This window comes from Beta vulgaris, chromosome 1 (assembly GCF_026745355.1).
Source record: "Beta vulgaris subsp. vulgaris cultivar EL10 chromosome 1, EL10.2, whole genome shotgun sequence".
In the NCBI taxonomy this organism is placed as follows: Eukaryota; Viridiplantae; Streptophyta; class Magnoliopsida; order Caryophyllales; family Amaranthaceae; genus Beta; species Beta vulgaris.
Window position 1 is genome coordinate 2,328,080 of NC_079202.1, and position 27,277 is coordinate 2,355,356.

The 27,277-nt window shown below is 36.4% G+C and overlaps 2 protein-coding genes across 2 annotated transcripts; both read left to right on the plus strand.

The window, feature by feature from the left end:
- Positions 1-8,502: 8,502 nt before the first annotated feature.
- Positions 8,503-14,462, plus strand: LOC104901696 (AP2-like ethylene-responsive transcription factor CRL5). The gene is made up of 9 exons (XM_010689298.4): positions 8,503-9,347; positions 9,849-10,335; positions 11,281-11,363; positions 11,563-11,571; positions 11,673-11,761; positions 11,952-12,025; positions 12,142-12,192; positions 12,783-12,859; positions 13,570-14,462. Exons 1-9 carry the CDS (start codon positions 8,969-8,971, stop codon positions 14,109-14,111), a joined length of 1,791 nt encoding a protein of 596 aa, XP_010687600.1. The 5' UTR covers positions 8,503-8,968; the 3' UTR covers positions 14,112-14,462.
- Positions 14,463-24,265: 9,803 nt separating this feature from the next.
- LOC125499122 (uncharacterized) lies at positions 24,266-26,596 on the plus strand. Its single transcript, XM_048647660.2, has 2 exons — positions 24,266-26,156; positions 26,255-26,596. Exons 1-2 carry the CDS (start codon positions 25,800-25,802, stop codon positions 26,594-26,596), a joined length of 699 nt encoding a protein of 232 aa, XP_048503617.2. The 5' UTR covers positions 24,266-25,799.
- Positions 26,597-27,277: the final 681 nt, after the last annotated feature.

Sequence of the window (27,277 nt, forward strand, 5' to 3'; positions counted from 1 at the left end):
TTTCTTTTCTCCATATAATATTTAGAAATCCATTTCCTATTTCTTCAATGAAGTTCACCAAATGATACGAACATGATTTCAATCAATCCACCATCCTAGATCTTCCAGATTATTCACCAAAAAAATCTTTTTCTTAATATCTAGACCAATTTTCTCAATTGGGACTCTCTTAAGTCCAACTCATTTTCATTTGCACAACTATATTTTTCTCAGCTTTTTTTGTCGAACTTGAAGCCACCGGTACTCTCCAGTTTTCTATCCTATTCTGTATTTATTGCTGGAATACCCTTATTTTGTGTGTGCAATGGTGCCTCGAAAATTTCTGCATAATAATATCGTATATATATAACTGGAGAAAGTTTTAAAATCTCTTGCATTTCTCTCGAGGAACACAATCTTGCCTCTTTTTTTTTGGTGTTGAACAATCTTGTGCTTAATCAAGACATTTTATACAATCCATTGATTTGGCAAATGAAAAGGGAAGTTAAATATAATAATTTTTTTCAACCAAATCAATCTTTCCTTGATTTAAGGAACCAAATTATTACCTTTTATAATCAATTTACTATAACTGATCCAATTACTTTTAATTTCCAAAACTTATATGACCATGGCACATGCATGGATTGATTCTGGAGTCTACCCATCATCAAATTTAGAGATAGAGACGACACGTGGCATTGAAAATGTGAGGATAATTGTGGAGACGACATTTGGCGGAATTGATATTAACTTGACAAATAAGCATTATGTACTTAGCTTTATATATAGATAGATAGATATATAGATGGGTCATCATAAGTAATTATGGGCATTTCAAACGTTAAAGATGGGCAATTATCAGTGATTATTGCCTTATGATATATGAGTTGAGTTTCTCATTTATTGCCTTATGATATATGAGTTGAGTTTCTCATTTACACTATGTTTGGATATGAAAATTTATAGGAAATGTAGAAAAGGAAACAAAAATCCCCTTATTTAAGTACTCCTTTTGTTTTTTGTATTTTTGTCACTTAGAATCTTGACACTATTCATACTTAGATATAATATTTTCAACTTATTTCTATTATACTTTTTCCCTTTTTTTTTATAGATGCTACATAGAGAAAGTGAGTAGGAGTTTTTAAGAAATGTAGGGAGAGAAAGTAGGGGACCACCACTTTTTGAATAAAAAAAGATTTTTTCACCATATACTCCTGACAAATTTTTTTTTGTACCGTATACCCTTTCAACTTTCCAAATTCACCATATACCCCTTACTTTTCGAAAAATACATCAATTTGCCCTTTTGACTAACGGTGTTAGACTTCCGTTAGTCATTAGGTCCTAATCATAATTAACTAACCTAAATCAAACCCTAACTCTAATCCTAATCCTAACCACCCCCAACCACCCCTGCCCCACCCTATTTCTTCTCACCCCTTCTCCACCACCACCCCCGATGCATCCCCTTTCCCCGTCGACCCCCTCCCCTTCCCCTGCGACCCCCTTCCTTTGCGGACCCCCCTCCCCTTCACTCCCCCACTGACACCCCCTTCCCCGACAGTCTGCGACTTGAGAAAGGCGATTGGAGCAAAGGAGTGCACGGGGGAGAAAGGCAGAGCAGCAGGGGGAGAAAGGTGGCGCAGTTGTGGACAGGTTTCGGTGGAGGCTGTCGGCAGCGAGGGTGTTCATGTTGCGACTGCTGTGCGAGGGTGCAGCGCGAGCAAGGGGTTGGGATTGCGGGCGTGCTCGGGTCAGGGTCTGTCGCGGGGGTGCTAGGGTCGGGGTCTGCCGCGGAGTGCTGGGGTCGAGGTTTGCCGCGAGGGTGATGGGGTCGGGGTGGTGGGGATGAGGGAGGGGGCTGTTGGGTTGGTGGGGCAGTGGGGGGGAAAGGAAAGGGGTGGGGGAAGGGTGGTTAGGGTTAGGGACTTAGATTTTGGGAATGGGTTAGGGTTTGACTTAGATTAGGGGTTAGGGGGTTATTAGGGGGTCAATGACTAACGGACATTAACGTCGTTAGTTATTAAGGGCAAGTTGATGTATTTTTCGAAAGTGAGGGGTATATGGTGAATTTGGAAAGTTGAAATGGTATACGGTAAAAAAAAATTGTTAGGGGTATATGGTGAAAAAACCGATAAAAAAAACATGTGTTAAAGAAAAAGTATGAGTATTTTAAAAGGAAAAGTAGGGGACCATCAATTTTTTAAGGGAAAAGCTATATGAAGCCCTAAGGGCTGTATATAAGAAGCTAAAAATGGAAATAAGTTGCATTAATTGATCATTTATTACATCGATTGATGCAAAAAAAAATTCATAAATTCACAAACTTATTTTCATTTTAAGTAGTGTATTTATGTCTTATATGCAACCCTAAGGACTGCATATAGCATAACCCATTTTTTAATAGTATTTTAAAATTTTTATGGTGAAAAATGATCCATTTATGGTATGTAGCATTCATTATGATATTTTTACTTTAAGGGAAATATAACATTTATTAAAAAACAGAGGAAGGGTGCGTTCTCTTCAACTTATTGGTCCTGAACTTATCTGAACTGAACTTATTGAACCTGAATTGAACTGATTTGAACTTATTAAACCTGATTGGACATGATTCAACTTATTGGACCTGATTGAACCTGATTGGAACTGATTGAAACTTATTAGACCTTATTGGCCCTGATTGAAACTTATTGGACCTAATTGAAACTTATTATACCTTATTGGACTTGATTGAAACTTATTTGACCTTATTAGACAAAAAAATTGATGAGTAATAACATAAAGATTACCCCTAATGTAAATACTACCCCTCAAAATTTATTATGAAGTAATAATTATTAAAAGTCCTTTAAAAAAACTAATTATTAATTATCTCTTATGATAAATAATTTAACAAAATAAATTTACTATTTATATATTTGTCTATACTTAACTTTCACCACTGATATATCTAATAGTCTTGTTTTGATTTCATCAAGCTCTTGTAGAAAATCAAAAGTTGATTAACATTTATTGCTAACAAGTGAGAAATTGGCACATATGAAAAATTTATGACTAAGGTAGTAGAACTCATTAATTCTCACTCCACTTTCATTTATCTTTCATTGTTATTAGTAATGAAAACATGTTATCTCTAGTTAATTAAAGACGAATTGCAAAATATTGTAATTATAATGATTATTATTTTTAACCTTATTTGACCATGATTATAATATTTTTTAATAATAAATATAATCAGCTAATAGTAATATGAATAATCAAATAATATACGATAATACCAGTATGATACTATACATTATGATACTTTAAGAAGAAGTTCTAATAATAACATAATCAGCTGATAGTAATATGAATAATAAAATAATAGACAATAATACAAATATTTAATAAAATAATAGACAATAATACAAGTATAATACTATATAATCATTGTGGTACTTTAATTAAAATTCTAATAATAACATAATCAGCTAATAGTGATATAAATTATAAAATAATTGACAATAATACAAGTGTTTATTAAACATTGACTATTTGGACCTTATTGGACTTGATTAAACCTGATTGAAATGTATTGCACCTGATTATGACTTATTGGACCTTATTAGACCTGATTGGAATTTATTGCATCTGATTGAAACTTATTGGACCTTATATTATACCTGATTGGAACTTATTGCCCTGATTGGAACTGATTGCAACTTATCTGAACTTATCTGAACTTATTGGACCTGAAACTTAATTTTGTAAGTTTAAGAGAACACACTCGAAGTATAAGTGAAAGGGGAGGAAGATGGTGTCACCTTATAAAAAGTCAGGTATACCTTTAAGAGTTTGTCTTGTAAGAGATTGTCTGCTTTTAAATTAATATTAGACAATGGTAAGCCCAATATTAAAAATAAAATTAGCCCAATAGTGACTAGATTAATTTATTTCGGTGACTAATTTAATCCATTTAGTGACTAGGTCTACTACTTTTATATTAAAACTAGACCGTCTCTTTTAATCATTTTTGTACCCTTAATGAGTTTAAATTGTCATATATAATCTTTCTTCTTCCTAATTGACATATATATTGAACAAGTTAACAATAGAATTGAATTTGAAATTTTAATAAAATATTAAATTAAGGAGAATTATTTCCTTTTCTTACATATGTGTGAAAAACTCTAATAAAAAATTAAATTAAAAAATATAACTTGATTAACACAATCAGAAAAAAAAACTTGAATTTCATATTAATATTGTATTGATAAAATTTTAAAACCTAAATGTTGATTATCATTCAGTACTCTCTATTATAGAAGTCAAACTCTTCCACTTTATTAATATTTAACAATTGAACTTGATACACAAAATCTTCCACTTTATTTGAGCACAAGCTTTCTCCTGTTTTACATTTCCTTCTCTCAATACTATATTTGAATAGTGATGAACAAATACCTAAAAAAAACCAACTAAATACTAATTTATGAAAAACATATCAAAAACTCAACAATAATTATAAATGTCTGATCGAATCAATTTTTTTTGTAACAATGACGAATAACTAGTTGAGAAAAAAAATGTTAATATGACACGTACGCATAACATACAAAAAAATGTTAGTAAGAATATATGGTCATGTGGGGTCCTGTTTCATTTGTCTCAATTAGTACAATACTTAATTAATATTCAACTGTTATAAGTTTTCACTAATATATTACCTCCATATTTTTGTAGTTGTATCATTTGGTTTTGTGGCACTATTCATCAATAAACTTTGTTAAATTATCTCGCATTATTGTATAAGGAAAAACATAGTCAAGTAGGGTCATGTTAGATTCGTCTCAATGAGAGGATTCCAAATATCAAATATTTATAATTTTTACTTACACCAAATAAGAGATATTAACGTTCAAATAATTCTCTCGATAAATGTGAAAAAGCAAATGTTGCAACTAAAGAATATAGAGATAGTGTAATTAAAAATATTTAATTTCAAAGATGTCAATTAGTAGAGATGTGTATTAGCATATGCTTATAAAAAAAGTTAAAATGATAAAAATAAAATATGATATCTTACAAAAAAAGTCATACTGTATAGCTATAATCATGAAATTTTAATGGTTTAAATTTCCTTTTCCCTCTCTTCCCTAGATGCTACACCAAAAAAGTCTTAATTGAAAAAATAGTCTTAATTAACAAAAAATACTAAAAACATGCTTTTGCAGGAAATAGGAATACAGAGGGTGGTACAAGTGGGTCAGCAAGCAGAGCTACTGTGAACTGTGAAGTGACTGGGTGAGCCCAGATTTCCTGACCGTCAAATCTATCTAAGCTCCCCACTTCATTTTTTACTTGACGCTTTTTTTACCAGAGAAATGCTTAGAATTCCTCAGAAATAAAGAGGAAATGAAGAAACGACGTAAAAAAAAAAGACAGAAAAATACAGAGCAAAACAGTACAAAGAGATAAAGTTAAAAATCAATTAGTGGGTAATTAGTAAAGAGACGGACTTGCTTTTTGCCGCTCTTTTTTCAATACACAAAATCACTGTTACGAAGAAATTTTTAGTTAAGGTATATTCTTAATAATAAACAAAAAATATAATCATGCGAAATTTTGTTAGAATAATTTCAGTATGGAGAATATTTATAGTACACCTAGGTGTATCATGAGCAAAACCTATTTTCTTCAAATGAGCAAATTGAGCGAATGAGCAAACATTTCTACTCATTTAAGAAAATGAACACACTTTTATTACAAAATGAGCAAAATGAGTAAATGAGCAAAATGCTCATATGAGCAAATTTGGTGTCAAATGAGCACCTGAAATTCTAATTTATTACAAAAATACTCTTGGGTATACCATGCTCATGGTACACCTGGATGTACCATGGGTGAACTCTTCAGTATGTATTTTTAAAATATCTATTTTTTCATGATTCTAACTCATGCTAATTAAACATATAATGGTATTTTTTATGGCAAATACTCAATAAATTCGGCTTTCCACCTAAATGGATTGAATGGATTAAACAATGTGTCACCACAGTTCCCTACTCCATCAAAATAAATGGTTCGTCTACTAACTGGTTCAAGCCTTCGCGAGGGCTTAGACAGGGAGACCCTCTCTCTCCTTATCTTTTTATTCTCTGTATGGATGTTTTGATCCAAAAGCTTGCTGATGTTTTGATCCAAAAGCTCCCAAAGTCCGGCCTAGGGTTCAAAATAAGCCCAATAGGCTCTTCTATTCCTTGCCTCATATTTGCAAATGATAGTCTTGTTTTCACTAAAGCCAGAATGACGGCTTGTACAAAACTCAAAAGTATCCTAGATGAGTTTTGTGCTATGTCAGGCCAAATGATCAATTTCCATAAATCAGCTTTAGTACTCTCAAAGAAAATACCAAATGCTAGAAAAGCATCGCTTGCTGGATTTTTCAATATGCCACCAAAGGCTTGTCTTGGCCGCTACTTAGGCATTTTCTTCAGCTCCTATTCCCCAAAAAAAACAGGACCATAGTCATCTTTTAGCTAGAACTTTGCAAAGAATTCAATTATGGGAGTCAAGGTTCCTTTCTAAAGCAGGCCGTCACACTCTGATTCAGAGTAATCTAGAATCTCTCTCAGCCTACTCGTGTTCTTCATCGCTTATTCCTTCAAATATTTGTAAATCCATTGACACAATGCACCGTCAATTATTCTGGCGCCAATATAAAGATAAAAATAGTAACCCCCTAATCGCATGGAAGACTATCTGCTCTCCGAAATCTCAAGGGGGTCTTGGCCTCCGACGATCCCTCCCTTTGAATAAAGCTTTTTTAGCTGACATTGGTTGGAATCTCATTACCCAACGCAACAGCTTTTGGGCCACACTTATTAAAGAAAAGTACCTACATTCAAAAACTTTCTTTGAATACACTCATAAACCTCAAGACTCACTTATCTGGAGAAAGATCTTGGCACAAAGAACCCTTTTGCGCAAAGGGCTTAGATAGAAAATTGGTGATGGGAAACAAATTCTTTTCTGGCTAGATAATTGGCTAGGTCAAGACAGTCTATGCTCTATGCTCAATCAAAATCAGACCACCATTGATGTGGATCTCAAATTAGAGCACTTCATCATTCCTAATCATACTTGGGACTTAGCAAAGCTGAATGCAGTTTTGCCAAGGCATTTAACTCTGAGAATTCAAGGCATTCCTCTCCCCATACATGATGTGCCCGACACTCTCATTTGGGGACCTACCTCTAGTGGGGTGTTCTCTGTTAAATCAGCCACTTGGCTTGCTCATGAACTCCCTCCAAAACCACCTTGGCCTTTTCGATGGATCTGGAAGCTGGATATCCCTCCAAAGGTCCAGATTTTTACCTGGGAAATTTGTCATAATAGTTTACCTATTAGAGACACAATGTTCTCTCGTCATATCATCCCCATTTCAAACTGCCCTCGTTGTGATATAGAGATTGAAAATATTGACCACTTATTTTTTCAGTGCCAACACTCGAAGGATTTATGGGGCCTACAACAAGTTATTGATTGGTGCGCACCTATTCTTAGATTCACATCCACGCTCCAATTTCTCCAAGATGATAAAAACTCTCCCTACTTGCCCAAAATAATTTTCCTTTTTGGAGTATTTGGAAGGAGATAAATGTTATCATTTTTAATAGCGATACGTGGATTCCATCTCGTGTAGTTCATAGAGCGCATTTCGCTTTTCATGAATGGCAGACTCGTATTCAAATAGACGTTTGTCAAACTAACGACTCTCCTTTTACAGGAGCACCACCCCTTCCCCTTTCCCCCCTTCACCCAATCTATTGACGTAGCTTGGGTTCCTCCTCCCCTAGCTACGTTCAAACTTAACTTCGATGGCTCCGTCCTTGGGTTAGCTGCAGCAGCAGGCTTCATCATCCGCAATCATCAAGGTCATCTTATTCAAGCACAAACGTTCAATCAGGGTCATGCCTCAGTCACTATTTTCGAGGCTTCGGCTCTTCACCATGGGCTAAAGGCGGCTTTGCAAATGGATATTCAAGACATCATTGTAGAAGGTGATAACCTACTGGTTATCAATGCTATAAATAGTCTTTGGTCAGTTCCTTGGAGAATTGCTACCATCATTGAAGATTCCAAACTCTTACTCTCAAAGTTCCGCTCTTATCATGTACCATATGTCTTCAGAGAAGTCAATAGGGTAGCTGACTGGATTGCTAACGTCGGCCACCTAGTTTGTTCATCTTATGAGATTTCAGATTGTAATCATTCTTCCCTTTCTCCTATTCTTGTATCCGACGCATTAGGTGTTACCCTCGAAAGAAGGGGTAGCCTAATGTTTTTTTTTATCTTACCTTTATAAGAAAAATAAAAAAATTAAACATATAGTGATTCGAATATTCATCTTGACGCTTGACGATTGTGAAAAGTCGAATAGAGCACACTGTACATTGTACATATAACAAACTAAAGCAAGTAACACTATTTGGACCGGATATTAGCCTTATATAGTACTTGCATCTGGGTTTTTCAAGGGTTTATAGGGTTTTAAAAGGGTGTCTTATCAACCCCAAAATATCAAATCCTTTGTAAGAGATAAAAGAGAGAGAAGACAGAGAGACAAAGATAAAAGAGAGAAGGGATATAAAATTAAAAGTGTTATAGAAATTGAGCTTTTCTTAATATTTACACAGATCCCATTAAATACAAACATATTTCTTCTTCTTCCATTCTCTTTGTTTAGTCTAAAAGGTCTCATCTTACTCTATTTAGAGTAGCAAAAAATCATTATTTTTTTTTGTTAATACCACTACACAACAAAAAAAGAAAAAAAGGGAAGCAAATGAAAAAAATTTCCCCTTTATAAATATTCTAAGATATGATTAGTTTATTTTCCACCCAATGATTGAATTTTGCATCCTTGTGTAGTTGTAGATTCTAGTATTAGCAAAAAAAAGTTAGTGAGAGAAAAATTCTTTAGCCACAAAAAAAAAAAATGAACTCTACTAATGAAAATAATAACACTAGCAATGGTAGCAGAAGTAGTACTAGTAGTTGTAACAATTGGTTAGGTTTTTCTTTATCTCCCTACATGAAAATGGATTCTGCTAATTCTTCTGCACAACAACAACTGCATCATCATCATCATCATCATGATTACAGCAATCAACAGCAGCAGTATAGCTTTCTCTCTCCTCCTGCACTTGAGGAGCAGCAACAACAGCTAAATAATCCTTCAGTTTGCTTTGATAATGGAGGAAGAGGAGTAGGAGAAAATGGTGGGTATTTTCTCTCTCCTTTGACTGTCATGCCACTAAAGTCAGATGGGTCTCTTTGCATTATGGATGATTTCTCCAGATCTCAACCACCTGAAGGTCCTTATATTTTTTTTATTTTTTTTTGTATATAGTATTATTTATTTATTCCTCTGTCTCATATTATTTACTACATTCACATAATCACATTTTACATTTATATGTCGAAGTTCATTTGCTATATGCATCCTACATTCTGGGGCAAACTCTACACTCTCACATTGATGTGCATAATGCACAAGAATGTGAGAAGCTGTACCATACTCTAAATTTTTTGTTAGATTTATTATAAGTTACTTCTTCCACTCTAAAATAAGCGTAATACTTCGCTTTTTTTTTTTTTTTTGTTATGTGAGAGCTTGTTGAGAAAAAATGTTAAAAGGAAGTATATTTTCTAAACATGAACTTATGCGATTTAAAAGAATATGGCTGGTCAAAGATTTGTCTAGGACTGTATGTTAAGCGAATGCGAGTAAATAATTTGAGACGGAGGGAGTATATATTTATTAAGAAACTCATTTATCTAATCTTGGGTAGTAATAAATAATTTCCAAATTTCAGGACCAAAATTGGAGAATTTTCTAGGCATAAGCTTGGACAGTATCTACAGACAACAGCAGCAACAAGAAGAGTTGGAATCATATATATCTGCAGTATCATCTTACCAAGGATATTTAGAGGATGACATGCTAAAAAACTGGGTTACTACAGTGAACAATATGAGTGGTGGTGGGTTAGTTAGTGTTCCTGAAACAACAACAACAGTGAATAATAATGTGAATGTGAGTTGTTGTGGTGGTCTTTCTTTGACAATGAGCCCTGGCCCTGTGTCTCAGTTGAGTTGTGCTACTACAGCTACAGCTACAGCTACACCAATAACAAGTGTGAACCCACAGAATTCTACTTGTTCAGGAAATGATTGTGGTACTTCTACAATACAAACTAAGAAAAGAGGGTATGCTAAAGTGGGTCTAAACAAACAAACTGTTCATAGGAAGTCCATTGACACTTTTGGCCAAAGAACTTCTCAATATAGAGGTGTTACCAAGTATGTTCTTTTTTCTCTCTAATCTCTTTTTTTTTTTTTTTTTTTTTGAAAGACTCTCTAATCTCTTTTAAACAAGCTCTTTTTTCTTTATTTTTAAAATCTATTTGCATGTGTTATTAGTGGTTCCGCTTTACTATTCTTAATTATATCTCACACGACCATAATTTCATATATATAAGCTATGTAGTATAGTATAGGTACTTCTAGGTCACGTGCTCGTATTTGCATCCGTACCTGATATGTATCTTGTATGGGTACGCGTACCCTTTTCTAATATTTCAAAATCTTGTCGTTTTCTGTCCTCATATCCGAATCCGCATCCGTATCCTTTTATGTACAACCTAGTGTATAAGGATAAGTGTCACTAGGAAACTAATATAATTAATCGTAGTGTATATGCTTTTAGAATATGAACTTTTTATAATTTTTTCAAATGTATATTAATGGTTGAATTATTGCGTTAACGAAATGAGAAAGTCCAAGTAACAAACAGATGTATCGCTGTAATATGTGGACAGTGCATATCATGAAATGACAATATTTAAGATTTTTAAGGGAAAAATAGAATATGTAAATTTTTCCAAAATTAAAACACAAAATAGTACTACCTGTGTTTTTATTTAGTTGCAACATTTTGACTTTCACGTTTGCCAATGTACAATTTCAAATCGTTTTATCTCTAATTGTATGTAAGTAAAAATTATAAAAATTTGATATTATGAAAGCTTACATCGAAACGAATCAAACAAGACCCCACATGACTATATTTTGTTTAACATATAAATCAATAAATGTGGTCAAATAAGAGAACATGAATAGTGCAATTTGTCAAACGTTACAACTAAAAGAGAACGGAGGTAGTATATAGTGTACTACTATCTACACATCACTATAATAAATTGGGACAATCTAGTACTAATACTAGTAATTTGACAAATTGTTTAGGCATAGATGGACGGGTAGATATGAAGCTCATCTATGGGATAATAGTTGCAAAAAGGAAGGACAGACAAGGAAAGGGAGACAAGGTTAGTCAACAAAATACCAAAAACTTGCTTATTTTCCTTTTTAGTGTTTGGAAGCTAGTACACAGATTTATGGGTCCATTTTTGGTCATCACTGAATTTTTCTGACTAAATTGCTAATCAATTTATTTCCTTATGTTTGTCTTCACTACCATTCCGTGATGGGGATACCACTTTACGCAATTTTGCATATTTCCATCAGTTTATCTTGGTAAGCAATTTTTTTTTTAACTTATATGATTTCATTTTATATATTTTTATTTTTATTTTATGGGTTAAGTATGTTTATCTACCCTTTTTCCTCTAAAATAGGAGGTTATGATTTGGAAGAGAAAGCTGCTAGAGCTTATGATCTTGCTGCCCTTAAATACTGGGGACTCTCGACACATACTAATTTTCCGGTATGTTACATAATTTATATGTATTGGAATTTATTTGAACATATATAAACTTATTCAATTCAAATTGATTTTTATCAAGATGAAGAGAATGCGCACTAACTCATTAAGTGCACTTTTACGTAAACAAGAAGGAAAAAAAATTGTGCTAGTTTAATGTAAAATTACCATATTTTGCCTTTACTATTGTCAGATAGAGAACTACAAAGAAGAGATTGAAGAAATGAAGAACATGACACGCCAAGAACATGTTGCACATTTAAGAAGGTATTTTAATTTAAATAAAATTATGTATGTAATGTTATTAAATGAACTATATCATATTTTCTTAAGTTAATTGTATATGTATATCTAAAAGTATTTATAACCTTCACTATTTGCAGGAAAAGCAGTGGCTTTTCTAGAGGAGCTTCTATGTACAGAGGAGTGACAAGGTTCCCTTGAATTTTACTTTTGTGAATGCATGGATTATGTTATGCTATATTTTTTTTGGCCCACGTTGGGGATCCATGGTAAAACGAAGGGTCTTGTCAAATCGGAATCTTAATCCGGTCTAGGTTTATAGGCAGACATTTTAAGAGTGCGGAGATGGTAAGGGAAAACCCTCTTCTAAAGTGCCCTTAGTGGAGATCGAACTCCCCTACCTTGAGGTTGGAAGGTTCTTTCCTTACCACTAAACCAAACTTAGCTTGATTATGTTATATCTTATAGTATGTGGTAGATTATATTATTAATCATATCGAACATCAAAAGATAATGTTGCACGTACAAAATTTCAAATAAGGATTTGTAACCAACGAAATGGCCTTTAGCTAAGAGTAAGGGGGTTTGTGTTGCTTTTTGTATGTTCTTGTTGTAAAAAAAATAAAAGTAATGACCTTTTTTCAAGAAACTTAGGCAATTTGCTGATAATGTATAAAACATCACATCATTTTTAATACTTTGTTTAGGCATTTGAAATAGTCTTAAATGTAGCATTTCCTAAGATGATGAATGTTTTGTTTTATTTTGTTTGATCTATCAGGCATCATCAGCATGGTAGATGGCAAGCTAGGATAGGAAGGGTTGCTGGGAACAAGGACCTTTATCTTGGGACATTTAGTGAGTTTTTCTTCTCCCTATACTTTTTCTTTATAAAGCATTACAGTAATTTTTAAAAATATTTTGGGTCAAATATTATAAAAAGAGAAGAAAAAAAAAAAGACCAAGTCTGTGGAAGTGGTGGTTTATGATTCCACTAGTGTGTTTAAAGAAACTTTCAAATTGGTCCTTTTATTTGATGTCAATATCCATTTTTATGTTTCTCTTTTCGGTCACTACTATATTGTCTTTCTTTCTTCTTATTTATATACTAATATATTAGGAGAATTTTGTGAGTTTTTTTTAAAAAAATTATTAAAAGAGACGGTCTAATTTTAATATAAAAGTAGACTTAGTTACTTAATGGATTAAACTAGTCACCGAAAGAAATTAACCTAGTCCCTATTAGACTAATTTTCCTTTAATATTGAGCTTATATTGCCTAATTTTAATTTAAAAGTAGGTGGTCTCTTACAAGACAAACTTTTTTTTTTATTCTCTAATATTATCTAGTAAATTTTCTTAGGCATATAATTGAATACTCCAACTTATAGTCAAGGAAATGCAACGGAAACTATGAAAAACTAGTGGGTCGACTAATAAAAAACAGAGGGATTATAAGAGTACAATTTTTATGCAAAATTGAAGCCAATTTACCATATTGTTAAAAAAAAATGTAATACAACTAGCTAGGAGTTTTAGTAAGCATAATTTGAATATAATGTTCATAGGCACACAAGAGGAGGCAGCAGAAGCTTATGATGTGGCTGCGGTGAAGTTTCGAGGAACAAATGCTGTGACTAACTTCGACATAAGTAGGTACAATGTCGAAAAAATTATGGCTAGTGATACTCTTCTAGCTAGAGAGCAAGCTAGACGAAACAAAGTTGAAATGATCCAGGCTTTTGAAGAGTGCCCTAATCTAACTCAAAATATTGCTGGACATCCAAATGTAGCTCCCAATGTCAGTAGTGCTCCTTTAGAGTGGAAGATGGTGTGCATTGAGCCAAATCCTTCATTCTCACTCGGTTTACAGGATCTTGTTGAACTCGAAATCGCGAGCTCAACTCATAAGATAGGCTCAACAGCTCATTTGTCAAGTGGATCGTCTTTGGTTACAAGCTTGAACAGCTCTAGGGAAGGTAGTCCAGATGAGAATATGTCGCTATCGACGTCGAATTCAATGGTGTTTCCATGGACTGCATCAGCTCAGCTAAGGCCTGCAGATGCAGCAGCCGTTCCTGTGGCTCATTTACCCCTTTTTGCTGCATAAGATTATGCTTAACAGGAAGAACTACTTGCTGTGTTTTCCTGAGAGTTGGAGTAGGTATTTTTTTTTTTGCATGAGGAAAAAGTGACAAAAGGCAAAAGAAGAAAAAGATTGGAAATCTTTTTTTTTGTGGGGAACAAAAGAGAGTTTAGTGGAAGAAAATGAGAGAAGAGAAAGGGTGTGATTAGACTTAATCATGGGACAAAAGTGGGGGCATTATTTGTCTGTAAGCAAAATGTTGTAAACTTTGTCAAACTTGATACAAAAATAGTTTGGCTCATCTTTGAGATGAAGATCTGTTGGCCAAATTTGGAGGGAAAAGAAAAGGAAGAATGTCTAATGATTAATATTCTATGGCATGATGTTACCAATATATATATTATTGGATCTACTTTTGAAAAAAATATGTTACATATTATGGGGTCACAACTCACAAGGTTAACTACAAACTACAGCTAGCTCAGCAATTTTTCAATAATGCAGTTTAAAGGAACTTCACTAAACTTTGACTACATCATTTCATTCTTCTTCCACTATATGTTTCTCAATCTCAATCTGTATTACACTATGATTGCAAATATATGCTCCTTGCTTTCTTATCTTGTGCTTTCCTCAAAGCTGGTAGACATTCTATCTGATTGCTTATAAAAAAGAGGAAGATTATGAGAGATTTTCACATGAAAGACTTCAATAAGTTGGATATACTTTTAAGGATTTAATGGTCATAATTAGTAAGGACTTTGATTTATCTCTAGTTTTTAGGGTTTTAATGATTATTTCTAGGGAGGGTAATGGGTCTCAAACCTTATCCATTAGTCTTTTGGATCCTACCCTTTATTAAGTTATGGGTCTAACCTTTATAGTCTTTACGAATTTGGGTAGAATATGAATCTCATTGTTTTTGTTAGTGGAGTTTAGATTTGGGTCTGTAATTTTCAAAATCAGGCGATATCGGATGTAAAGTTGTCGGAAAATTTGAGGAACATATACTTAATAGGATGTTTTATTTCCTATTAAGTTGAGGAAGTTGGTTATTTAGGAGCGAGGGCGAAACTTTTCATCGGAAATTTTACTTTTTACGATCAACCAATTAACTTTTTTTTTTTTTTCGTGCTTTTCATAGGAAATAGAATAACTACAAGGAAAAATTAATCTCTTAAAGATCTTTACTTCTTATGTTCAATCTAAGTGACTTGGGTGAATGCATCTATATATAAAACATTGAATTGTAATGGTTGCACCACTAGCTAAAAACTTTCTTTATGTATTGACATGTCAATATCATGTGTTAGTTTTGCTAATTATTTGTTATTTACATATAGAATATTGGATAACAAAATATTTGGAAAATAGCTTTAAGCTCATACCTTACCTTGGTTCACCTGCTAGTTAGACCTTGTGGGTACTGATAAGGGTCTTAAGTATTTGAGACCCTATGGGTCTAGGTTTAGCTAGACCTAACGACCTAACTAAACCTTATTTATTGTCATTTATGAGGGCTGAGTATATCTAGTTACATTGCTTTATATTAAATCGTTTAAATATAGGAAAGATTGACACCATGAATCATAAGTCTTGGGGGGGCGTTTAGTTGAGGAGTGTGAAGAAAGGGAAAGGGTTTTCAAACTTGTGTTTCCCTACTTGATGTTTGGTTGATGATTTTTTCCTTTCCCTTTACCCGTTTTTCAGTTTAGAATTACCCCCCTTATCCTTAGATCCATTACCCAGTTCCCCCCCCCCGCCCCCAAGGTTTTGGATACCCTCAAATCCCTCTACACCATAACACAACTGACCACCCCACCACCACCACCACCACCACCAGGCTAACCTTACTGACCACCACCACGACCATCTGAGCCGCCACCACCACTCTCCACTTGAGTTGCTGACCCCCTGCAACCCGTGGAAAACCCCACCCCACCCACCGAAACACCACCCCACCCGCCGAAAACATCCCCCAGCCACCGAAACCCCACCCCAACCCTTGGAAACACCACCCCAACCGCCGAAAACCCCACCCACCACTCGAAAACACCACCCCAACTGCGAAAAACCTCCCCCCACCCGCAGAAACCCCACCACATCCCTCAAAAACCTCCCCCACCCGCCGAGGGAGGTAAAGGGTCAACTTTTGTTACCTTTTCTCTTGTTTAACTAAACACATGGGTAAATTGGGGGTTTGGGGTTCCTTTCCTTTCCTAACCCTTACTTGATTCCTTTCCCTTTCCCCACTTCCAACCAAACGCCCCCTTAATATTTTAGATATCTTTCCATATTAATCTTAAGTTCAAATTATTTATGAATAATTTAAATTTTAGGGATTTCATTCCCTCATTGATCCCTAACATAAGTTAATCACTTTGACATGTAAAGATCATCATGTACCATGCTCTAATTGGCATGTTAGTTTGGTTGATGTAAAGGAGACATATAAGGGAGGAGAATGATAATTTGGATCCCTTTAGGGACGAGCATGGACCCAAAATTCGACTCATTTTTAAGGGCGTAGATCTAGAATTTTGAAACTCATTGGGTTTGATATAGTTAGACCTAGATCTGACCCGACCTAAACGCGCTCCGCAGACCTTTTTTTTTTTTTTTTTTTTTTTTTACATATAGATGAGTTTTTTTATGTGGCATTTAAAATGCCACATAGGATTGTCATGTCACTATATATTTTTGAAATTATAATTTCAAAATAATGAAAATAGATAAATAGAGTTTTTGATAAGTAAAAAGAGGATTTTAAATTTCAATAAACCAGTAGATATTATAATTTTATTTAAAATAAAGGCGACTTTGTAAAAGAATTAAACTATTATTTTGGTCTTTATCAGTTTAGTAACTGAATAATGGACGTGAAAAATCGCGAGTAAGCTTGAGACTCGTTTTGGATCTAAGACTCGCCAAACACATTGAATATGGTAAGGGTTCGGATTTTCTGGGTTTGGGGAAGGTATGGATCCAAATTTAAATTTACAAGTATAACATGTGAAAAATGTAATAAACTTATAAACTACATGAGATCAGTATGGGAATTTGGATCAATGCGGGAAAGACAATAAGTAGTTGGCACCGGAAATTAGGAAAACGATAGACAATATAAGTTATATAATTAGACATGTTCTTAAACAATTTTGAAAATTAGGATTGTGAAGTGATTTAGTTGATTTGTCTGTTTACTTCATATATCACTTTAAAATTATAATCCTTCATGACAAAAAAGTTGGTTACAAGTTTTGTAAAGAAGTTTATAATTTTATTGCTGCAAAGAGGGAGTTAATAATTAAATGATGGTGAACTTAAAAGCAATTCCATGTCTTGGTGTGGTACAGTGGATGGAGTATGGACCATCATTGCTGCTGTTATGTCTTTATAGAGACTTCTTTCGTTATCATTTCCCTCGTGTTGCGCCGCTCGTGTGGTTGCATTACATGTTTTGACTAGACTGAGATATGATGAGATTTGAATAGGATTAGTGGTATAAAAGTTGGAGAACTTTGCTTTGATTTGTATAAATACTTTGCCAGTATAATTTATTTCGTGCTCCCCCATTTCAAAATGGGAATTTGGGTTGATTTAAATAGTGATTTTTTTTTTTCATTTTTTCTAGTAAAGTATAGGATTCAATTTCTATTTACGTAAAGTTGGAGGTATATGTAATAGATTTCTAGATGGGAGGGTTATGTGAGGACCAACTCCACTAGGGGAATTTTAGCCTTTTAGGGGACAAAATTTCTTTTCCTATACCTCCACCTCCACTTCAAAAGGGCCTTGTATGCATAGGTGGCTCAGTGGGATTAACATGCGCGAGGTTTGATCTAGTAGAGCATTTCTCCTAACCAATTTAAAAAATTCAAGTACATATATAGTTCATTTTTTTGACATTAAAACAATGTACAAAGCAATTGATCTAAATGTAATCTATGCACGTGACATCTATTAGCTAAAATATGAGCATGTTGGACCTGAATCCTGTTGACTTTCATTCGAGGGCACCAGTTTAACATCGACGCTGCCCCTCGAATGGCATCCAATGTATGTTGGATTGTGATGTCAACTCCCTGCCTAGAATCCAAATACCTTACTAGTAATAGTGAATCTGTAGCGAGTAAAATATTAGAATACCCATTCGCTCGAGCCCAATTAAGGGCATGAAGGCAAGCTGCAGCTTCGGTATATAGAGCGGAGGAAGGATAAAAAAATGTTCCTTGTTGTTGTAAGCATTGCATTGTTGGCTTATGACCACCCAAGCAGCTCCGCCGAAACCTGTTATAGCCACGTCCCAAGAGCCATCAAGTTGGATTATGATGTCCGGACTACCCTGTTGTAGTTGTCCTAGGTTGGTGAGAATGAAACCCGGAGGGGGAAGGTAGTAAGGGTCTGGAGGTAGGGGTTGGCTGAGGCGCATCATGGTTGTACCTTTGGTGTTGCAAATCACTTTCTCGCATATGAGCATTTAGCGTTGGTAAGTTAGCTCGACACTGCCTAAAGATTTGATCATTCCTCGTCTTCCAAATGGCCCAGGGGATACCAATAAACAGAGGCAATTTGGTGCCATGAAAATCATCATCCTTTATAAATTTTTCAATCTAATATTCGAGCCAAGAAGAGAACGAGAGTAGAGGATGATCTTGAGGTGTTAGCTGAATGCTATTTTCTGCCCATGCTTCAATTGCTAGAGGACAAAACCTAAAGAGGTGTTGGGAATCCTCATCATCATGCAGACAAATAAGACGTTAATTTGAGATGCTAATACCTTTATGGTAGAGATTGGACAAAGTTACTAGGCAATTGTGCCAGAGTTTCCAAATAAACAGTTTCCATTTTGGCATGATGTTCACCCCTAGATGTGACGAAAGAACTTCGTGTTCGCTGGAGTTGTCATGCTGTGAATTTCAGTTTGCTAGTGTTGTAATAAAATTCCATAACCTGTTTTTGTAGATTATTCCCCAGAATGCGTAAAAGGCCAGTAGGGGACATCTTTCACCTTAGGGCTAGAGGGGAGCTCGATACCTTTCATGTGTCGAGCATCGCTGGAAGTGAACAATTTATTGATTTTCTGAACGTCCCATCCTTGGTTAGCTGGAAGAATGAGATTGGCTACAATAGTTCTTGCAGCCTCTGTTAATGAAATGCAATCCCGAAAAATAGGTATATGTCCATTAACCCAAGCTTGTGTCGCAACTTTAATAAAATTTTCGTTGCCAAGCTTCCAAGCACGTCTAGCCTGCAATATTTGGCTAGCCATTAAAAGACCTTTACGACCCCAAGATAGATTGTGCTTAGTCGATCTGAACTATGAATTACTCTGATTAGTAGGATGGAAAACCTTAGATAGCAGAAGGTGGATGATGATATATGCACCATACTTTTTTCATAAGTAGAGTCTTGTTAAAAAACCAATGTTACGAATACGCAAACCTCTCGGGCCACGAGGTTGGTGCATAACCTTTTTTTTTTCCCCAGTGATTCCACTTTTGAAGATGATTTCACCCGAAGAACCGAGTGAGATAATGGTGGTCACCAGAATGGAGTTAATAATGATTAACTTAGTCGGTTGAGATAAAGTGCAATGATTCCAGAGTGATATTTTGGTAGAGATTTTATCTAGTAGAGGAGTGAAGTGTTGAACTTTAGAGCCTTGGATATCAATTGTTGAATCAAGATACTTCCCGAGCGAGGAATGAGCTTCATTCGAAGGATACTTTTGTAATTTTGCTGGTGGTGATGGTGTATATTTGGACTAAAATCGCAAAAGATTTATGGAGATTAAGCATCTGGCCCGAGATATTACAAAATCTTGAGATGGTGGCTTAAGAGTAGTACATGCCTCCTTTGAAGCTCGGAAGAAAAAGAGTGCATCGTCAGCAAAAAATAGATGAGAGATAGTAGGTCCTTATTTGCCAATTTTTATGCCTTGAACTTGACGGATATCTGTAGCAAGAGTAGTCATTTTGGAGAGGATATCCATGCAACATAGGAATAGATAAGGTGAAAGAGGATCTCCCTGTTGAAGGCCACATTATGGGAAGAACGATGCAGTTGCGGCCCCGTTTAGCTAGTATTACCAGACAAAGCCAATATCAATGGAAAATTAAAGTGTTTAGGACTAAACCTAGCGAGAGATTATTTTTTCGGTGTTTAGAGAGGCCATAAGAATAAGAGATGAGATCCCAAGATCTCTTCAAACTGGGAGAGAGGTCTAACCAAGTGAGTTATTTCTCACTCTCCTAGTGAGAGAATTCTAAATACTTGAAATTAATAAAATAATGTGAAAGTGAATGAATAAGGAGAGACCATACAAAAGTCTTTCAAGGATTCTAAGTAGTTTTCTTAAAAATCAAATACTTGAATTATTCTAATTAAATTAAAGAAAGACAATCTTTAACATTCCCCCTAAAATAATTTTTGTTCACCATATGCCCTCAATGTTTTCAATTCAACATATCCTCCTCAATTTTTTCAAAATGTCCTTGATGACTAACACTCGTCAACTCTATTAGTCAATAACTCCTAATTCTGTTACTATTCCTAATCAACCCTAGTTGACCCCATTATCACATTTTCTCCCCCTTCAATTGTGTGAGGTTTCGATCCAATATTGCATCAATTGTGCGAAAATGCAATTTAGTTTACTTGCAACAATGAAATTCACAGATTTAATGTAACTAGTTATTGTACCAGTAGATGCCTCATGTAATTTAATAAGTTAAAGAGGATGTATAATTTGGTGTTGATATTTTAACATAAGTTATAAATACTTTAGTGGTAACATAAATTATTGTGTGTAATTGTTATACAATAATTTATGGTGTAACAACCCACAAACCACCACTTCTTTTATTAAATAATTCAAATGACATAAGATTTATGTCATTATGTGTGTAGTCCCTATCATTCTTGTTGAAGTTTGTGTTATTATGCACGTTATACAATAAATTATGGTGTCACATGTTATACCCAAGATTTACTTGAGATTATGACATTACAAAAGTGAGAGGTCATGGTTTTGAGACCCCTTATGCAAATATTTTGATCACTTTCTAAAGGAATGTCATGCATGTAGCTAATGAATACCATGTCGGAGACAAACGACGTTATATCAACGTATAAGGTGGGGTGACTCGTGGCGTTGTGCAATGATTTTCCATGAATTTTAATAATATACTACTCCCTCCGTTTCCTAAAGATCTTCCCACTTACTGTTCCTACAGATACCAAGGAAAATCAAGTTGTGTGGGGCATGGTGTGAGTAAAGTAGGAGAGAGAAAGGGGTTAAGATAAATAAACAAATAAAAAGGGGTTAAAGTAGGAGAGAAAAGGGAGTAAAATTGAATTAATAATGTAATGGTGGACCATATGATAGTGACATGAGAGGGTAAATAAGGAAATTTGTTTGGCCAAATAAGGAATAAAGCAAAAGAGGGAAGATCTTTTGGAAACACTCTTAAACGGAAAGAGGGAAGATCTTTAGGAAGCGGAGGGAGTACCTCTGTTTTTTTAGTTGACCCGTTATCCTTGAGAACACATGTCAATGCACTATTTTAAATCAATAAGCAAAAATTGCAAAAAGTTGATATTGTGAAAATATATATTGAGACGAATCTAACAAGATCCCACATGACTATATTTTTTCTTAAGTATAAATCACAAAAGATAGTCAAAGTTACACATGTGAATAGTGTCAAAAGTCAAAACGGATTCTCTAAAAAAAGGAGTAAGTATACATATATTGATAATAGGGGTGACAATGATGCGAGTCGAGCTCGAGTTTGACTAAACTCGACTTGAACTCGAAAACTCATACCCAAACTCGACTCGACTCGAAAACTCGCGAGTTTCAAATTTTCAAGCTCAATCTCGAACTCGAACCCGGAACCTAAACTCAAACTCAATCTCAAGTTCGAACTCAAGCTCGAACTCGAACTCCTTTCAAGCTCGAACTCGAACTTTATTCCAGCTCGAATTATGTTCCAACTTCTAGCTACCTATATGCATTCGTTGAAGATTTTGTATGAATCAAAATACCAAATCTCATCCTTTTATATAAATCTATTATTTATAGGAGAAAATTTTGACTTTGCCTTTTGATCATTTTATATACTTTTTTTCATGTTTTTTTTTAAAAGAAAAGTACAAGTATTTTTATAGAAAAAAAAGTAAAATTTCTTTAAAAAATAATATATATATATGTATATATATATATATATGTATATATATATATATATGTATATATATATATATATGTAATATATATATTATATATATATATATTATGTATATATATATATATAGTATATATATATATATATTATGATATATATATATATATGTATGTATATATATATATATGTATATATATATATATGTATATATATATATATGTATATATATATGTATATATATATATACATACATATATATATGTATGCATGTATATATATATATACATACATATTGTTATGTAGTGTAAAACTAGCAATTTATATCACAACTCCCAAAGATGGGTTCTTATAATTGGAGACTTGTGCAACAATGATTGATCCAAATCCCGAAGCAAACTCCTGACCAGCAACCTGCACAAAAGGGACCCACCCGGAGGTTTGGGTGGTATTTCCCCCTCCGAAGCTTAAGTCAGATGTCAGGGATGTAAAGGAACTTTTAGAGAGAGAAAGTAGAGAGAGAGAGAGAAGAATTTATGACAGAGTAACAGTACTATGCTCGAAAAACGTACCTTTCACCCTGAAATCAAGGACTATTTATACTGTTTGAAATGACTGCTGTGCCTTGATGTCACCCTAATTTGGGAGCATCTGATTGGCTAATCAAAGTTTTGGGACACGTGGCAGCTGTTAACTGGTCAGTACACCTCACTTTCATATAAAGGTGTAAATCAGACTTGCTGGGCCTAAGTACAGTTTTTGGGGCCAGAAGAAGGTCTTTTTAGTACGTTTCCAGAGAAACGTACTTTTAGGCCTGTCACCTTCAGGCCCTTTTGTACTTTTATTCCCCTGCATGTATGCCACTTGTAGGGCTCAGATGAGACCACGTGTCAGTACCAGAGCCGTTTATTTTTTAGGCTACAACATTTGCCCCTTAAAAGAGGGAGTTATTATCTTTTGGGCGCCAAGACGGTTAATCTTCCTCTTTTAACCGACCTGGAACTGCTCTTCTCTTTTTCAAAAAAGAGGCGCCATTTTGCCGGTCTCCACAGGTCAACTTCCTATGAACAACGGTTACTTTTACCGGATGAGGGGGTCATTTTCACCCCTCTATAAATATGTGCCTTAGTCGCTCCTGGAATCATTTTAACTTTGCTGAGAAATTTTCTAGAGAGAGAGACTCTGCAAATTTTTACTGAACTTTTTAGAGAGAAGAACAACCCCGTCCAAGCTCTTGCTATTGGTGTTTTGCTCGTCCGAGGTTTCAAGTCATCTTCAACATTCGTCCGAATTTTCTTCTACAGGTATATTCTCAACTCTTTTCTTGATTGCACACATATTTTAAGAAAATGGATTCGTCCTCTTCCTCGAACAATTCCGGCCGCTCACGGGTTGGTGCTAACCCTAGAACAGAGGGCCTAACTTCCTCGGCATCTTCTAGAGTTGGTCCTATCTTGGCCGGGCATGCATTCTTTATCTTTAGCCATGGACGGCAAAGTCAGACGACCCAGTCTTTACCTGTGCAGGGTAATCTGGCGCGCGTCAAGCAAACGGCTCGCATCAGAAGAGGGGTAACCATGCCGGCCTCTAGCTCTGAAAGGGAGGAATCCACTGGGCGAATTCCGGCCGAAGGAGAACGAGAGACCCAAAGCGCTCGTCCTGCCTACCACACTCCTTCTCCGAACATGCCGAGGAGGAACCAGAAATCAGGGGTCTCCAGAAGCCAGCCCGTCCATACATAGGACGATCTCAGATGAGCCAAGGACGGCTAGCTCGTCTGACCCTGCTAGTGGCTCAGAGGAGCCATCAACCACTTCGTCTGAAATAAGACGACGGCTAGGTCCCCTTTCTGACCCTAGGTTCATCCTGGCCGACAACACATGGTTAGGACGATTAGGCTCGGACCTTAGTCCTTTTTCGGTGGCAATGCCCATGCCTGGCTACCATTTGTACTTCCCGGCCGAGAGGACACTATTTAGTGCTCCTCCAGGCCATTTTGCAGTTTATCGGCTGGCATTAGATGCCGGCCTGCGCTTTCCCCTTCACCCTTTCATCAGCCAACTTCTCCAGTATTACGGCATAGGACATAACCAGCTTGCCCCTAACTCTTGGCAAAACATTCTTACCTTTCTGGCCGTCTGCAATTTAAAGGGAAAGGACCCTTCTCTGGCCGCTTTCACCCATATTCACTACGTCGCCAAGGTCCCTAGGACCATTGAAGGAAGCTGGCTGAGCGTGTGCAACCGTCAAGGATTCTTGACGTCTTGGGATAAGACTTCCAAGATGCACTCATGGAAGGGCGAGTTCCTATTTGTCCAGGCGCCCAGTAAAGCGGTGGCAAACCGTCTTCGGTATTTTAGCCGGACAACCACAAATACTGGACGGATGGCCTCATACTTGGAACTGGAGAGTAACTCTGCCGAAGAGATGGTGGAGTACTTCCGGGTTTCGGAGTATACTATGGAAGATGTTTCTTTCAAAGGTCCGTCCAATTGGATTCCTTTTAAGGAAATGTTTTATCATGACAACTTCCTGGTCGCTGCCGGCTTAAGGCAGGACGAGGACAGAGGTATATCAACTGAGAATCTTCCAAGTACAAATTTCTAGACTTAATTATCATTCGTCCAACATTTGTTTCTCTCTTTCAGATTCAGCCAGGAGCAAGCTCAGGAAGTCTTGGATAGGAGATATGAGCTCATCCAGATTCGCGACACTCTATGGAAGGAGTACAGCAAGTCAGGTGCCGAAAAGAGGGCCGACACCTTGGTGAGCTTTGTATATGTATTCATATTTTTGTTTGTTTTTTTTTTTTTTTTTTTTTTTTTTTTAGCGGCCGCGTCTGCTACTTTGGAGGGTAACCCGTCAAGATGGTGCCTGGACGACTTGTCTACCCATGGGGCAATTCGTCCAGAGAAACACAGGACGAGCTAACTTCCCAAGAAGCAACTCGGCTAGGTTGAATTCTTGACGGCTTGCCTCTTAGGAGGACAGTCCGTCTGGAGTAGCATAGGACGAGTTACTCATCTGAACAGCAACCCGTCCTGGTTGATATCTTGACGGTTTGCCTCTTCGAGGGGCAGTCCGTCTAGAATAGTGTTGGACGAGTTGCTTATTTGAGGATCAATTCGTCCTGATTGATATCTTGACGAGCATTCCACTTCTTTTTCAGAAAAATGCCCCAACTTCAAAAGCTCTGGCCGAGAAAGCCGCTGCAAAGAAACGGCCAGCAGGCACCAGTGAAGCCCCTCCCTCAAAAAAGGCAAAGGGTTTTACTGCTAAGAGGAAGAAGACCACTCGGCCGGTTCCCAAGGTCGTGATCGACCTTCCGGCCAAGGAGGAGACCAAAGAGGAGCCAGCTGAAGTTGACTCTCGAGCCCTGGTGGCCTATACTGGTCCGGCTGAGCAACCCGATTCTTCGCAACCTGACGAGGTTGTCATTCTGGACGACGCTGAACAATCTTCCAAGCCGGACGCGGCTGTGGACGGATCCGCCTTTTCTGGGCCAGTGGCCCAACTGGTAGGCCAGATGCCGGCCGCTTATAGAACGGCTTCCCGTTCTTCTGGTGAGTCCTACTATTCCAACGTAGTTAGAACACTACGGGTTGGCGGGCGTCCGATGAGTCCGTCCAACAAACAGACCGTGGTTATTCCCATCAGGTGTACTGACGAGTCTAACCTTTCAGATAAAGGGAAGGGTCCTGCTGTTGTCGGCTCCCCTAGCCTCTCTGACGATGAATCTTCTCCAGCCTTTGGAAAGATGTCGTCGTCTGATCGTGAGAAGCTCAAGACGGAGCTGTTCAAGTGCTTTCCCGAAACTTATATCAAGGGGTTAAGGGGAGCATCGTCTGGGCATGTAGGCTACATGTCTCAGCTTGCTGCCGAGGTACATTCTTTCCTCTTCGGACGCTTATGCTTTTTACTTGGTCTTCATTTACTTTTTTATTATCCGTCCTGACATGCCCTATCCTTTTATGTTTTCAGCTTTTTGCTCGCAGCATGATAACAGAAGACTGGGCGAAGGAGCTCAGAAAAGAGAATAAAAAGCTCGTCCATGATGTAACTGCGGCCGCCGACCATGCTCAGTTCGTCATTTCCGAGCAAGAGGTGTTGCACCAGCAAACCAAAGTTGCTTTGGAAAAAAGGTCGGCTGAGCTGGAATCTCAGATCAAAGTCTATCTTACTTCGGTTGACGGAGATGATAGACGAACGGGCTTCGTTGGAACGTGTTCTGACGGACGAGAGGAATTCAGCCATGACTATGGCTGCCGATTTCTTCAAGGAAAACCTCGTCCTGAAGGTCAAAAACCAAGCCCTTCGAACTGAGGTTGCAGAGACAATTGCCGGCGCCAAAGAGGCTATGAACACCATCATAGATACCTCAAAAGAATGGGCGGTGAAGGCTTTTGAGATGATGGCCGAGGAGGAGGATATCCCCAGATATGCTCGTCGGCTGGAATTCCAAGAAGCCGTGCATAAGGCCACCATAACTAAAGCAGAACCTCCCGTCTTTGAAGAATCCTCTGAGGATGAAGAGGGAGAGGACAATGCAGAGGCCCAGGACGAAGAGGACAACGATCCTCCTGCCGCCTAGTTCTTTTGTTGTGTCCTGGCTGTGAGCCACTTGTAACTTTTTCCCCTTTTGTACTTAGATGAATTTAGGTTGTAATCATCTTTTTATATTTATGGGAAGCTAACTTTTTCAATCTCTGTTGTTCTATGCTTTACTGTTTTGGACGCATTGTCTTACAATTCCGTGATTATACCAAGTACAAAAGTAGTTCGTCATAACATTTTGGCCGATTATACTTACAACTTCATCAATGTTCAAGTATAAAAGTAATTCGTCTTAATATTTGGCTGGTCTAATCAACTCTTTTGGCCGATTTCTTCTAGTACTATCATTAAAGCCAAGTATAGAATAATCTCGTCAATCATTCTGATCTGACTCAGTAGCTCTTTTCTGGACGTTCATAACCAGATGCTCAAGCAAAGACTTGCTTTTAC